At 35.2% G+C, this 16554-nt stretch overlaps 1 protein-coding gene across 15 annotated transcripts in view; it reads left to right on the plus strand.

Moving 5' to 3' along the window:
• The window catches only part of MYCBP2 (MYC binding protein 2), a 214485-nt gene that overhangs the window by 22491 nt on the left and 175440 nt on the right, over positions 1 to 16554 (plus strand). For all 15 annotated transcript variants that reach the window (XR_010387199.1, XM_064504730.1, XM_064504731.1 and 12 more), the window contains exons 2-7: positions 1201 to 1276; positions 10004 to 10219; positions 14063 to 14216; positions 15371 to 15567; positions 15847 to 16089; positions 16355 to 16426. Coding sequence is in view for 14 of the 15 variants with exons in the window: in XM_064504730.1 (XP_064360800.1) it covers positions 1201 to 1276; positions 10004 to 10219; positions 14063 to 14216; positions 15371 to 15567; positions 15847 to 16089; positions 16355 to 16426 (958 nt within the window). In the remaining variant the exon portion in view is untranslated. The remainder of the gene's footprint in view (positions 1 to 1200; positions 1277 to 10003; positions 10220 to 14062; positions 14217 to 15370; positions 15568 to 15846; positions 16090 to 16354; positions 16427 to 16554) is intronic.

Genomic DNA, 16554 nt, shown 5'->3' on the forward strand with positions numbered 1-16554 from the left:
CCATGAGGCTTTTATCCTCTTGAAGTCAGTGTGTTGTACAGGAGATAGTAAGTAATATCTTGTTGATCCCTCAAAAATATTATTTAGAACAAAGTTGTTCAAAAAAAAATTCAGATTCCCCTGATTCTCGATCTCTCTCCTACTTGTTATGTGAAAGTGCAACTTCTTACTGCCTATGATTTTGAGATTCCATATCATTATTATTTCAGTAATAAATATTATTATTAAACAATAATATTACATAATATTTTTCCAGCTAAGCTGAACTGTAAACTATTTGAGTGATGTTTGAGTGGCATAAAAATTTTAGTAGCTGTTGCCCGAAGTCCAATTTAGAATGAGTTGTATGCTGCACAAAACCTCTTTTGCAGAGGCTATGTAATCTGAATAGACCAGAGAAATGCAGAGTGGCTTAAAAAGGATACATCTCAAGCAGGGTAGTCTCTGTGATGGTGACAAGACAAAACAGTTGTGTGTATGGTGTCTTTTTTCTATAGTATCTTTTTTTTGAGAATGTTGTTTTACTGGATAAATAAAATGGAAGAGAAAAAGAATGTAATAGGAATGAGGTGTGGGCAGAAGGTGATTAGTGTGTGTGTTAGCTAGAGCTGTAATGTAAAGAGACTGTTGAAATTAAAAGTCTGTAAGCTTAGAGTGGGGAGAGTCCAACCAGAAGTGTTAATTAAAAAAAAGAAACCTTTGTGTTCAAAAGTTGTAGTTTTTTCCACCAGCTTTTTTTTTTCTGACGAATAATATATTTTCAAAGCTGTCTTTTTGTCATGGAAGGCTTGAATCTTTATCTAGTAAAGACTATGCAAAATGTACACATGTTCTTTATTAAGAGGTCCTACTACTGAAATTCTAAATTTGTTTCTAGTATTGGCACTGCACTGCTGGACTTGTAATAGGAACAGTAGGGTAAAATAGTATAATACTTAAGGATTTTTTTTTCTATCCTAGCATATTTTCTGCTTAAACTGATAAAAGTAAAGGCCATTGATTCAGTGGAGAGTTAGGAAAGCGTTATTTTTAAGACTTCTGTTTTATACGCTGAAATTCCAACTGTATTGGTTTCCTCTGCTTAGGAGAAAAAAGTTAGGAGGACTTCTAAAAAATTTTTCTTTACTGGTGCTGCTGTTTACAGTGGGTAGGGAAAGGGGTTTAATTTTTTATTCTCATGGGTTTTCTGCTCTTTTTCAGGAGTAAGAAACTTTTTAGCAAGAAAAAATTGAAAAGGAAACAGAAGACTAAATTAAAAGTAAAAACACGCAACAAGGTAAGACTGTAACTAACTCAGTGAGGTACAGTCCGAAAAACAAGTAAATTCAGCTGTGATAAAGGAAAAGTAAATGTACTTAACAGTTTATTTGCTTAGAAAAGATAATACTACAATAATTTTTGTTTTTGTTTACTGCGTTCTGCATGACTATGATATCAATGTTAATCTTATTAACTTATGTTTGTTATTAATGTTCAGGATGATATAATATTTTTGGTTTTCCAATTTCCAAATTGTAGATGTAGCTAATAAACATGTTGCTCTTCATAATTAAGTTTTAAGAGATGCATGTCTAACCAACAGCTAGAGACTACTGCTACAAAGAGTTCTTCTGATATTGCCTGAAGAAGAAATGGAACACCTAATGTCCAAGGAATTCAAAGTTACCCTTGTAAATTCCTCCCTACTGGAACAGATAATAATTATCTGTTTCTCTTCATATTTTTTTCCCCTTATAGCCCCTGCCCCCATCATTTTAAATGCCTGGGAGCAGTACAGTGAGCTTTATTAAAATATTTGCATGATTAGTTCTTGCAGAAATCTAGGCAGAAGTAACAGGAGTTTGAAATATTGCTCTGCTGCATTGGAGAGCTATTCTTTCTGAATTAAAGGCAGAGTCTTGGAGGGATTTTCATGAAGATTTTCCTCACTGTAGACACAACAGAGGATCACTCCTCCTAGGTTTCTGTCGTAGTCAGTAGAGAGAAAGCAGCTCTTCTCCAGAATGGTTCTGCAGGACAGTACTGCTGAAATATCCAGTAAAGCATTTTCTAGTCAGTTGAATACCCCTATAACAGACGTGTCATCAAATTGGGCATCTTATCCCTATGTGCCAAACCTCCTGTAGCTACTCTATCTCAAGACGGATGACTTTGGGAGGGCAAAGCAAGACCAATATCTCTTAATTTAGTCTTGCCTTTTTGTATACTTGCCAGGTTGTTCTGCTTATCTCAAGCAGCGTAGCTCCAGACTATGGTATGGAAGGGACTTATCTGCAACACTGCTTTCCAGTGCTATACAGGAAAATACTTCTTGTCCAAACTGAATTTCTCAGGTTTTTTTTTTCCAGTCACTGTGAAATTAGAGAGGAGTTTTTGCCTTGCCTTTTATATTAAAACCACTGCCAAGATAGAAGCCAAAGTTAGAAATTTGAAGGCAGAATGTAGTTAATCTTTGTGTGTTCTGTTTGGTGACATAAATTTGTGCTTTTAAAATAAGATAACTTAAAACTCTTCAGATAACTCTTTTTCGATCATAGTTACTGTATAGAGGGAACCTTGTCTTTCCAGATAGCAGTGCCCCAGTTGAAAAACCAAGCAAGAAGCTAAATCCAGAACTGCTGTTCTCCACAAGCTTGACAGTCAAACACATTTCTTGGATTTAGTTGCATTGGATAAATTGATCCCTTCAGAATGCCCTGAAAAGACACAAATACATTAAAGGGTAGTCCTTATCAGTAGTCACATTTGGCACTTGGTGATTGTCTCTGTACCTCATGTCTATGGATGTCGGTTCCCAATATCTTTCTTGGACTTAAACCAGCATTTACTTTAAGCATTAAGTGGGATTTATTTGTCTTTGAAAAGGCCTGATGTGCTTTTGTTTGTTTGTTTGTTTTTTGATATGTCCTTCACTATTTACTGGTACCTCTATTCTAGGCAGTCTTTCATGCAGGCCAGGGCTGACCAGCAGATGATTGGCGTTCATACTGAGACACTGAGGTACAGAAAGGCACTTCAATTTACTCTTGCAAGATAGCAGGAGATTTAAAATTTCCTGGAAAATGTAACTGAAGAGGGGAAAAATAAAATTGTTTTCATAACTTCACGCTGTCAAACACAGTTTATTGACTAAGTTTCTTTTTTCTCCACCTGCTTTTCATTGGGCACCAGAGCAGAATAAGCAAAATGATTCATTTATTTATTTATTTTTACCAGAATGTCTGAAAACAGACCTGTGTTTGGTCAGGGAATTTTGGGTTTCCATTTTAAGTCTCACATTAGGGCAGACCTTTCTGTAGTGATGGGTTTTCTCTCTGAGTGGGAGAGCTTGCAGGGATCAGTTTATTTTACAAGAACCAGTCTTGTAGTCCTAACCTAGCTTTCTTTTGGCAGCTTTCTTTTAATCTTTTGGGGTGGAGAAGAGTCTTAAATTAAGAATAATCTGGAAGAATCCCCCCAGAATTTTCCATATTTTGCAATTACTAAAAATAATAATTGAATAAGAAAAGATTGAGTGATTGAAGAGAAGAGAATATAAAAATTATCACTGCTGAGAAAGTGGAATAAAGTAATTTTCACCACTTAGGCATTACTGTTCTAGCAGTTAAACAAAAAATATTAATTGGTGTCTGCTACAGCACAGTGGTTTGGATCTTACTCTGTAAGCTGTGATCATGTTATGATCACTTGTATTTGAACTACTGTTAACTTTTGGTTTTGTAGTTACGTCTGGTTTTGTAGTTACGTCTTTTTCATTAAGGTATCTTTTTAAATTAAGGTATAATCACATTTTTTTCTTGTGCCTGCAGTGGTTTTGGCTTTAGAAATTCAGTGCTGAATAGAATTGCTCTTGCATAGGAAACGAATATGTGATCATTACACTTGGGGTTAATACCTTGGATACACCTTTTTTTGGAAACATCATTATAACTAGAAAACCGTCTCTGGCTTGTCTTTCACCCCTGTGAATATTGCCTTTTTTTCCTGTGTATTAGACCAGCTTCAAAATGAGAGGGAGTTTTCCCACTATATAATTACTGCATAAAGTTACCAGTTAAGACACTTATCTGAGAGGCTGGAACTTCAGGCTTGGATGGAAAACCAGAGTTTGTCATCTTCTGATGATGATTTTTTGAAGAATACTGAAAAATTGGAGTTTGCCAGAGATGGAAAATGTGCTTACAGTGAAAGGCATCAGGAGCTCCATCTGTTTAGTTTCTGCAGAAGAATTTTTAAACTGTGACTTGTTTAGCCTAATAGAAATGTAAGGAATAAAATTTTGGGAAAGGACTGTTCAGGTAGCAGAGAAATTTATCGCTAACTAATGATTGCATGTAGAAGTCGGATCAATTGAAATATTGATCTCTGTTAATAAAAACACATTTATCTTTTTGGATAACTTGGCAGTGTTTTCAATGGCTTCTATATTATTTGATGTTTCAACCTCAGGAGGGCATCTGTTTCTAAGAGATCTTCAAAGAAGAATTAGTGAGGTCCTCTGCTCTATGCACAGGTTAGATCAGATGGTTATTATAGCCTTATCTATCTTTAACAGCAGATTAACTTTCATTTCCTAGATTATAGTCTATTTCTGTCACATCCAAGAATAAACCGTTATTACAACCATCTGGTTCAAAAGGAAGGAAATAGATTGGTGAGAATATAAGCTATATCTGGATTTCATCTTTTGGGAGATTGGTTTATACAGGTGGGAGACAGGTGTAAAAGAGGTTTTGTTTTTCCCACTACTTTCCTGGAGTGTACTTGAACATTACAAAAGGCTAACTGGAAAGAGTACTTGTGAGTCTGGTTGCTCTGTTTTATTAAGAAAATCAAAATCAATCCATCTCTCGCGTGTGCTCTCTTGCTCTCTTTCAGGAAAAAAACACACAAAGGAAATAAAATTTATTTTACTTTGTGTTAAGACTATATTTATTTTTCTTTACTTATATTGGCTTTGCAGTTTCCCATTTGCCAGTATAAACTTGTGTTTAGACTTCATTATTTAGTAGTTCAGGATCAAATTGTTTTATTCAGTATCTTTAATACGGCTTTTTTAATTTTATGTAGGCTTTTTGGAGAACATCATCTCTTTTGCCTACCTAAGTACAGAAAGCTTTCATGAAAAATTTAAATTAACCAAGTTTCTTGCCTTTTACAGATACACCATTTGTTCCTCTGGAAAACATGTCATAGTCCCTCTGACCATTGAAATGTCTTCATCACTGTTACCTCATGTTGTATGGTTTCAACTGAGAGCTCCTTTCTGAAGTTTAAGATTGCACATTTCTTAAGAATGACATGTGGTATTTAAAAATGATTCTGCCTTTCTACCAACATTTAATTCTAGCTATTCTCTCAAGCACAAAAAAAATTCCACCACCCAAGACAGAAAATGTGCCAAACATGTTTTATGGTCTACTTCCATCCAAGAAGGTGGATTTTTGATTTGTGGTGATATGAAGTGAAATAACAAAGATTTCAGCATGTCCCACTTTCATATTCACTATCGCAAACTGTAATTTTGTTTTCCAGTCTTGGAGCTCTGGGGGTGTTTTGTGCTTTCCTCCCCCGGGGAGGAATAGTAACAATAGTATAGCACAATGGTAACTTCATACTCTGGGAAAGCAAATGCTTTGGGAGAAAAAAATCTGAGCCTGTCACCTTGTCTTTTACTTAGGGATCCTACAAGCTATGCCTCTGGTCATTCTTGTATTTAATGAGTGCTTTTGATTATAGTATTCCAGTAACTGTTAAGAAAGGACATTTAGAGGTGCAGAAAAAGTGGCTGTAGCTTTTCACCTTGCCCGCACTGACTGAAAAATCTACCTTTCATATGTCCGTGGATCTTGATACACTTAAGACCAAGAAAACATGCTATTGTTTTCTTTTTTTGCTTGAAATAATGAATTCCATATATCAAGAGCAGTCTGATTTGGATTATTAATTATCGTATATCTGCATAAAATTAATTAGTTGCTTAATTGAATTCTTAAAAAAATCATTAACTTTTTGGCTTAGTGTGCAGCTCTTCCTTGGCAGTGTGGAAGTATTATGTGTCAGTGTGAAATGCAGTGGTATCAGTAAAAGAATTGTCATAACACGAATAGACTTTATTAGATTGATGCAAGAATTACTAAGTGGGGTTCTCTAGTCACTGCTAGTGTTTAGATTGTCATAGTGATCTGTTCTACCTCAAAATCTAGTAGCAAGCTGTTAGAACTAGTTGCAGAAATCTCATATCACCTGGGAAGTCTGTTATACTGCTGACGCTCTGCAGAAGAGTGACTCATCGTGGATCTCATTAACTGCAAAAAAGGAAACTTTCAGATGATGGTGGGGTGAACTTCAGTCTGTTTCTTATCTTGATAAGAACATGTGAGCTCTGCAAGATACTCTGTGAAGTTAGGAATCTGTTGTAACCTGGAAAGGAAAAAAACTTTATGCTTTATATGGGAAACACTTTTGATGTCTGTTTTTGAATGCTTTGCACTGCCACTTTAAATAAAAGAGTGCCCTGAATGAGGTCCTTTGAACTAGGAGAGCAGAAAGATGTGGGGTTTTTGGGTTTTTTTGTTTGTTTTGGATTTTTTTGGATTAACTCCCTTCATCTGTGCCTTTGTAGAAGAAAAAGGGATGTTTATGTAACCTGTTCAGATTCCTCTTTTGAGCTGAAGTTTGTCTCAAAGACCTTGTAGTTAAAAGCCGCTGGGTGAGTTAAGTAAACTGATTCTGAATAAATTACCAGTGGTTTTTACTTTAGGGTAAATCTGGGGGGGAAGAGACAGAGAGAGAGGGAAAACAGATGATCACAAGTTCCCTTCCTACTTTCCAGAAAGAGGTACAATATATCTTGTTTTTATAGAACATCTTTCTTTTGCCTTGAGAAATGCTAAACATTCATATGCTTATACTTTTAACTAGACCAAATAAAATATAATAATTATAAGCTTGTTTTTTCCCCTCAAATGAAAGACACTAAACAGTGAAAGTCATAGTACATTTCAGTTTTAACCTCTTCTTACAGCCCTGCCCACTTAATGTTCAAAGAGGTCTGATGGTCAGTAGTTTTAAGCTGACAGATGTAGGTAGTGAGTTTCAAAATTATTCTTAAAAGACATTACTAGGATTACTACTATATTTATCAAGTATATAACAAAATGGATACTTCTAATTCCAAAGAATTAACAATTTTGATAGACAAAGTATTGTGGGAGGTGAGGTAGAGGTATGAAAGAAGACAAATCCAAACAGGAAGTTAATCTCAGAGCTAGGAGTCAGCTCTAGTTCTGGGTCGTATATTCTAGTGCTGTACAGTCTGTTTAGGTAAAGCAGGGATTTTGTGAAGAGTGTTACACCATATTGGAGTCTGAATTATTGTTTCTAAATTTCTGGTTTGTGCACTGTGGTAAAAGAATGAGAGGCTAAACACAGGATGATAGAGTGATTAAAATGATTACAGTTTAAAAGCTAAAGCATTAGGAAATGGCCTTTCTAATACTGGTAAAGTTGCTTGAAAAAAAAGCAGGAGTTTATTTCTGAAAATTAGTCAGCTTATTATTAATAGGCAAGAAAAGGATCATTGACACTTTATCTAGCACTGTAATGTCTAAAATTATCTATGCTGCTAAGATGATTTGGCCAGCCTACTTCAAAAGATGTCATGTGAGCTATAGCAAACCTAGAGTGAACAAAGACTAGGCTGAATGCATGAAAGAAAGAACTAAAAAAGTGGAAACTCTGCACATAACTTATGATTTCAATAGCTGATACTAGCTAGATAAGTGAACCTCAGATAGAGGTGCTTCAGAGGATCCTGGGGTTTTTTTTCTATTTCATGGCTAAACAGTTACATGAAATTGGAAATGCATAGCAAATTTACTACCTTTTCTTTTTTTTTTTTTTACATGTGCAGATCAACTGAGTTAGCTTTAAAGCTGAAAGCTAATATGGTTGATTGTGTATTTGCCTTTTCAGCAAGTGCAAAAGCTTTTGGGATATGTATATGAATATTTGACGTAGATAAGGATCATACAGACATATAGGATTATAACACGTGATTCTTATCTGTCTGTGCTAATGAACAGTTTAGTTTTCTGGTGCCAAATAATCTTTTAAGAGTGTAATAGCACATTATCATTGGTATCAATCCAAATCGATTTTGATTTTATTTGATATCAGAATAATATAGCAAGCTATATCTTGAGTATTTACATTGCTTAATCTCTTGGGTTTTTAGTAGCAGCTTTACCTATTAGTTCAAAGATTTTCATGTTGAATGAGAAGTAAACTTATGTTGTCTTTGCAGCCCTAATGATGAGTGCTATTGTGCTCAAAGAAGTCTTTCAATGTGTGTGTAGGGAACTGAGTTTTTCAGCTTCTTCTTACATTGTCGTCTTTTTTTTTTTTTTTTTTTGGTGCTACTGTTAACACTGACACAAGTAAAAAAATTAACACGCTCTCTCTCTGTTGGATAAAACAGATTTTGGACTAAACCACTGCTTCTTAATGTCTTAATCTGGAATAACTTTGCAATAATAATGCAAGTGAAGGATACCCAAACTTATACCACTACAGTTAGAATAATACTGTACTCAAGAAGAAATATGCAAGTTATGAAATGTTTTGAATTTGATTCAAATCTTCGGTTGTTAAGTGTTGCAAAACATCGTATTAAATGTTCTAACTTAGTTCATCTTATTTCTGGTAATTAAAACCTATATGCAGATAAAATGCATTATGAATCATTGCTTTGTTTTGATGTACAAAGTTATACCGTATTACAGAAAATAAATTGCCTCATTGAAACATTATCCAGTTCAGTGGTTCTCAAACTTTTTTTAAATTTTCTTCTCTAATAGTAAGATCCTTTTCTCATCATTTGTTTCACGTGTGTACTTGTATTTTGACCCTCTGATCTATTCCAGATCACTGTAACATAATTTGCTGTGTACTTCCCTGCTATATGAATGACTGCATTCATAAATGTCTCCCGTTTTAAAATATAAGAGTAAGAAGTCCTCCACCCCACATGCCCTAAAAACAAAAAACAAAACAACCTAATGAAGCTGGTCATGAACCTGACTCAGTCTAGCCTAATCCCCCTCCAGGGTTTACATTCCATGTTCAAGCACAGTTGTCCTGCATTCTTAACCTAGGCCTTCCCTGTCTCTTTAGTCTCTGGGTCCTTTGTCTGCATAGAGGTATTCTATATGGAACTGCTTATTTCCCTGTGGCAACTCAGGAGAAAGAACTACCTTGCCTGTTCATTCGCTCGCGCTCTCTCGCGCGCTCTCTCGCGCGCTCTCTCGCGCGCTCTCTCGCGCGCTCTCTCGCGCGCTCTCTCTCGCGCTCTCTCTCGCGCTCTTTCTCTCTCCTTGATGGGCTTCTCATTCAGGAATGTATACATTATGTTTTCATTTCTCTTCTAATTGTGTACTATTATCCACAACATCTTGCAGTGGGGATTTTTTGAATCTGCCATCTCATTGGTGAAAAAACTAATGATGTTTAAGATTTTTAATATAAATTTAGTAAACAGATTAATATTTTTTAAGTTAACAACTACAATAATAGCACACTTTAAAATTCATTAATAATAAAACTGATCCCTGTTCAGGACATGCATCTTGAAATCTGACAGTCAACTGGCAGAGCCATTGGACAACGTGCACAATTCTCAAGCCTGAACTGCCTTTGGCCCTGTTCATTTCCCATCCTGGTGTCCTCACTGAGTTATGTGAGATAGGGACTGAAGCCAGATGGAATATTTGGGGATTTCTTTCTCTTCCTCCTTTCTTCCCTGCCTAAAATATAGTTAGTGCCTTAACAAGAAAGTTCAGTCACCAGTTTGAGAATCGCTTGATTGGACAAAATTAATGTGAGACTGTTGAGATGACTTATCTTTGGCTTGAAATTTCTTTGGCTTGAAGCTTGAAACTGCTAGTAAACTTCATGCAAAACAGAATCTTACTTCCTGTTAAAAATCCATCTTGTTTTTCAGACAGAGAACCTAGAGAGTACAATAACTGTACCAGATATCAGATTACATAGCAACCCTTCAGCTTTTAATGTTTACTGCAATGTCCGTCATTGTGTATTGGAGTGGCAAAAAAAGGAAGCATCCGTATCCGTGGCTTCAAAGAACAGTGTACAGAGTGGCGATTCAGACAGTGATGAAGAGGAGGAATCCAAAGAGCCACCCATTAAACTTCCAAAGGCAAGTAACTGGATGCTGTTTCAAGTGTGCTGTGTATGTGGTCTAAAGTTGGTATGTTCTTTGTAGGGGGGAAAAAAAAGAAAAGGATTATAAGATAGCTGCTTGGAAAATAGAAATTGTTATATTTGTAGTCCATAATCATCTGCAAGTGTGATTGTCAAATGCATGAGAGCACTTACAGTTCTTAGATAATGGGAGAAAACACATCTTTCCTACAGGAGGAGTTTTGTTTAATCAAAGGTAGATGTATTTGCTGAATTAGGAAGATTTAGGTACATGCCAAATAATTAATATTAGTCAATTAAATATTCTTTTATAAGTACTTTTACTTGAAAATAACATGCAGCTTAAAGTCTGCACAAAACGCAGATAAAGAAGCTCTTACACTCTTTATTGGAATTGAGTTGGTGGGTTGTTTAAGATGATCTGTAGGTTATACCTGCAACTGCAGTAACTGAATTATTCTCATTACGTGTTTTTTTTTGTTGTTTGTTTGTTTTTTTAAGCTTTAGTGCCTTTTTCTCATAGATAATCCAAGGTGGTAAATAATGCACATTAAGGTTTTGGACAGTATAGTACAACAAACTCTTTTTTAATCATTTGAGATTAATCTCTTATTCTATGACTATAGCAGGATCAACAGTGTAAGGTCAGAAATCCTCTGTATAGGAGTTACTGGATTTTTTTTTTTAAACTTTTTAAATTTACTCATAAATCCACTTGTTTTGTACTATGTAACTGCTGTGGATTCAGTTTTGTTCATTGTTAGCTTATTAATGCTACGAATCCTGTTTCCTTTTGTTTTTCTTTGAGTCTTAAAAAAAACTTATTCAGAGTAGTTTTCCTTGTTTGTTCTAATCACATTACAAATACTGAATTAAAAAGGCTACTGCTGCAGTAATTTTGTTAAATGTTCTAGTTGCTTAGAAAATTAGAATTTTATAGATGATTGTGTTTAGAAAGTTTTATCCAAAGGACAAGATTGGTATTCTGGAAATAGCAGTGGAGAATTGCAGAGGAATGTAAACTAGGTAACTGTGCAACTTGATAACTGAAATTCAGTACATATAGTTGCAAAATAATGCAAAATCAGTAGAAAAATTATCATGTTTTGTGCATTGTATAAGACTCCACATGGATAATAATAAGTGAGACAAGTTCTGACAGATGCTTCATTTAAAACTTTACAATGTTAGATTGCTTTTTAATTAAAGAATGGACGGGAGCTCCAAAAAGATTCTGGAATTAGATGATGGTCAGAGAAGGACAAGATTTACCATGGTACAGGCAGAACACTTGCATGTGGAAGCTAAAAAATTGCTGTTAAGGGTCAGAGTTTAAAATTTTCAAGTTGTAACACAAAGGAAAAAACAATTATTCTCTCTAGAAACGTTTTAAGTCTTTTAAAATTCATTTGGAGAGTGTTAACTGTGTGAAGTATTCTGTAGGTATACATATGAAGTAATGCAGAGTAGTAAATATATTATTATATATCATTAGTTATTCTTAAAAATACATATAAATTAATGCAGGTATTAAATCATGCAATTATAAGGGGGGAAGTTAAAGGAAATAAAATGGTAGTGTAGATGAGACTTCTTGAAGGTTGTTGGGTTTTTTTTTTGTTTTGTTTTGTTTTTTGTTTTGTTTGGAGCAATTAGTTATGGGTCATAATGTCTGCATCCAGGATAGAAATGATATGTACTGTTCATAATGAAAGCTTATGCTTTTAAGTCTCAAAGATGTTGAAAAGGGAGCAAGAGGATGGATGTACAGTGACTGTCAGTGAAAGCTGGCAGGCTGTGACACATAGAAGTCGAGGCTGCAGCAGCACTTGTTTTGACTCTCAGAATCTTTAGAGAGCTGGGAGAAAAACGTTTAAGATGTCTTGAAAAGAACTACGTTTTTCTTGTGTCATTCAATGTATGGGATTTGGAGGAAGTTTTGTTGTTTTTTTTTTAATAATGCTCATATTTTTGAGTACCCTGTGCCTCAGTGTAGCTCCGATGGTGGATTTTTCTCAGCTTAGTTTCCTAGCCTGCATGTGCGCCCCATCGGTTCTCCTAGCAACACTTGTTAAAGCTATGGGGATAAAACTAAATAAAAAGAGGGGTCAGGGATGTGGGATACCATTATCTTGATTCCTCTTGGCTGTAGCAGTGAATGAACACAAACCTCTCTGGTTTCCAGTGATATGTCACTGAATTTTGAATATTTGCTTACTGTGCTTTTTTTCTGTTACATCTGTGTTACTTGGGTCTGTCTGCCAGCTTAATAGGAGGTATGAAAGTGAAGAGACCTGTCTTAAGAAACCTATCCAATCTGTTGTCTCAGATACTAAATAAAATCTGTGTAGATTTGGATAAACTCCAGTATAAGTATCTTAGGTTGATTCCAAGTTAGTTACTGTTGTAGTGAAAGTTCACCAAATTAATTTCTCTTCTGTTTTTCATGTGTTATGTTCTCTGCTTTCTCCAGTTGCTTCTGTGATCTGTGAAACAAGTCTTCTGTTTGAAGATCAGATAAAATTTGTAGACTTATCTCAAAAATATTATCACTGAAAGGAAAGTTTCTAGACATGTTCTACAGTGCATCTTATTCTTTAGCCTGCAAGATTATGCTGGGTTTTGGATCCTAGCAAAAACATCCATGCTGTCATTTTGTTGACAATTCTTTTTTCTGTAAATTCCATAAGTGTGTTTCATTTTTTCAAAGGAGAGGAAGGAAGTGTAAGATGCAGTCTGCAGAAAAATTGCTGTTGCACTTTGGAGACTTGATTGGATTTTGGTTTTTATTCTTTCTCCAACAGTCACACAGGTGGTAAAATAACTTCTGAAAGACAGGAGTGAGACAAATAAGATTACAGAAAAGATGGTTACAAGGCATCTAGTAGACATTTTAGCTGGCTGTCAGAATAGATCTGTAGTCCCATTTTAACGTGAGTGGCAGTTCTGTTAACCATTTTATTTATTTTCACATTTCAGTCTTTTTCCTTCAATCTTAATCAAAGGTAAATCTGTATTAAGTACTCTAAGCATTGAGGCCTGTCTCTTGACAGCTTAGCTTTAGATTTCTGAATAGAAACACACAGTGAACTTTTGAAGATGTGCTTGCTTGTTTGTAAGAAGAGTTCCCCCCCACTTTCTTTTCTTTCATGCACATAATTATTAGAGGTACTGATTTTGAGAAATTCCTGAAAGGAACAGTCAGTGGAGGGAACCATAACTGTAATCTCAGAGTATTCAGGAATGCTAAAAAGGGAAAGTTAAGAGTGACTGTAACACTACTCTTACAGATGTATTAGTTGGCATAACGTGTCTGTGACAAGTACATACAGAGTTTTAGTCACAAGTAACTAACCTTTGTTCTTCTTTATATTGTCACAAAAACTGTCTGAGGCTTTTGAGGGGGAAGTATTAATGGTGCCAATATCAGCTGAGAAATGCAGTATTACTCAAGTGGGGAACTCGGGTTGCAAGCAAGTTCTCACTTGCTTGCTCACATTAATGAGTGAGGAAAAAGGAAGTAAGGTCTGTCAATTAAACTGTGAACTCAGTAGAAATTAGAAAGAGTCAGAGGCATGGTTTGTCTGACAGTCCTGACTCTGTCTAAAAATTGAAAGTTTCCTATTTTTTTCCAGGGAATTATTAGTGTGTTATTACTAGTTGTGTAAGTAGATTTTGGGTTTGATTATTTCTTTCTTTGAGTTACTGTTAAATTCTGTATTACATAGTGTTGCTCAAATAACTGCCTTGTTCTGTGAACATTAGGATGTACCATTATTGATGAAGATCCAAAAGTTTGATGTTATCAGATATTCTAAAATATCTTGTACTTTTTTAGATCATTGAAGTTGGATTATGTGAAGTCTTTGAACTGATAAAGGAGACAAGATTTTCTCATCCATCCTTGTGTCTCAGGAGTCTACAAGCCCTACTTAATGTGCTCCAGGGCCAGCAGCCAGAAGGCCTCCAATCAGAGCCTCCTGAAGTCCTAGGTAATATCTTTCTTCCCCCCTTTACTCCTCATTTTACTTTATTTTCCCTCCTTATTTTATTTTATAGAAAGAATATAGAGGGAAATGGTTCTAGCAAGTATCTGTGAGACAGTAGTATTTTTTCCCTTGTTCTAATTAATGCAGATTTATGCTTGTTTTCTGTTCTGAACTGACTGACTTGGTTCTGGAGTGTTTGCCCTTATGGTGTATGTAACTACTTTTTCACCATTAATCTTTTGTAGAACGTGTAAAGGTGTTAAAAACAAAACAACAGTATTTTGTACTTGTGTAATGTGAAGTTTCTCCAAAACATAGTAACCTGTTAGCCTAATAAATTGTGATTCATTTGCTTTACTGAATCTCTAAAATATTTGGTGTTAATGGAAAGAAAATAATTCTATAGAGAACGTCTGTCCTGATCTACCACTCTATTCTATCACCGAACTATTTAATACTATAATATAATATTAGAATTTATATAAAGCTGTCTAAATTGTTAGAATTGTTAGAATTCTAGCTTATGCAATATGTTCTGAAAGCAATTGACATAAATTGCATGTTACTCTTTTTCAGAGTAGAATTACATTTAAGTTGTGTTTATTGGGTGTCTACTTTGGAATTGGAAACTGTTTCATGTTCCAAAACTGTTCAGATAAGCCTGTATACTTGAGGGCAGGAGAGAAAGCATCCTATGCTAGAATCTCTTAGTCAGAATTTCCTGACCTTCGATAATTTCCAGATGCTTTTGACTAGGTTCATGTGTGTACGTATGTGTTTACTGTTAATGATTTTTGTGATAAGAAAGTAAATGGTAGTATTAAAATACATGTCTGGGGTCATACTGATTTTTATTGTGAGTTCAGGGCTTTACTGTGCTTTTTGTTTTTATGTCCTGTTCTTTAGAACTTAATGGCTCACTGAAGCTCCACAGCAGTGTAGTGCACTTTGCTGTTCTCTTTTCTCCTCATCCACTGGCATAATTTTAACCATCAGTACAGTGTAGAGGGAGAAACTTAAAATAGGACTAACTTAACAGCTGAGGGAAAGATACGTACCGTGTATTTTGTAGGTTTAAAATTAATCTCCCATTGATTGGAAACCTGCTTAATGTGGTTTGGTGACTTGTCTATGTAATTGTTACCTTTTGTTTGCAGAATCCCTGTTCCAGCTTCTTCTGGAGATAACTGTCCGAAGCACGGGGATGAATGACAGTACAGGACAGTCCTTGACAGCACTTTCCTGCGCTTGCCTCTTCAGTTTGGTAGCTGCATGGGGAGAGACAGGAAGAACATTACAAGCAATCTCTGCTATCCTCACCAATAATGGCAGCCATGCTTGTCAAACTATTCAGGTCTTGCACTAAATCTTCTTTTTATCTGGAATTTTGTGTAAATTGTGTACATGAGCTCTGAGAAGATCTAGTATGTAAATTCCGTTACCATCTTTTCTTACTACTTTTGAGACAGATGTTTCTTTGTCTGTCTTGAGTTGGAGATAGTACATAAAATAGAACAAGAAAAATGGGCAAATGGATTTCAGAGTGTGAATTTAAGCTTTTTATAGTTCTACTATCTAATGTAAAATATTGTGATGCAAGTACCATAATCTCATTATTTATTTTACTGTTTAGGTGCCAACCATTTTAAACTCTCTTCAGAGGAGTGTACAGGCAGTTCTGGTGGGCAAAATACAAATCCAGGACTGGTTCAGTAATGGGATAAAGAAAGCAGCCCTGATGCACAAATGGCCATTGAAAGAAATATCTGTAGATGAAGATGACCAGTGCCTACTTCAGAGTGATGGTTTTTTCCTCTATCTCTTATGTAAAGATGGACTTTACAAAATTGGCTCTGGATATAGTGGGACAGTGAGGGTAATGTGATTTCTTGTCTGGTGAACAACAGTTAATATTTTAACTTAACTTTGATGATGTTCTTTTGCCTTTTAAAATCTTTTGTAGCTTACTGATGTTAGTTCTTTTACACTTTTTCTAAACTCTGATTTCTGTGAGCATTTTACACGCTTTTCTTTCATTTTTTAAAAATTCTCAATATGATTGAAGACATTGTTATTTAGATGATAGAGTAACTAACAAATGTCAGAATGACAATTTTAACCTATTTTTTTTTTCTTTTCAGGGCCATATATACAATTCTACATCCCGCATCAAAAACAGAAAGGAAAAAAAATCCTGGTTAGGCTATGCTCAGGTAAGTGAATACTTAGAACATAACCCCCTGCCCAGACATATAGTTCAAGTAGAGCAAGGCTTAGGGTAAGCTTGCATGGCTGTTGTATTATTCTTTTTGTTTTGATTATAAAATTAATTTTTTGGTAT

Source organism: Dromaius novaehollandiae, chromosome 1 (assembly GCF_036370855.1).
Source record: "Dromaius novaehollandiae isolate bDroNov1 chromosome 1, bDroNov1.hap1, whole genome shotgun sequence".
Classification (NCBI taxonomy): domain Eukaryota; kingdom Metazoa; phylum Chordata; class Aves; order Casuariiformes; family Dromaiidae; genus Dromaius; species Dromaius novaehollandiae.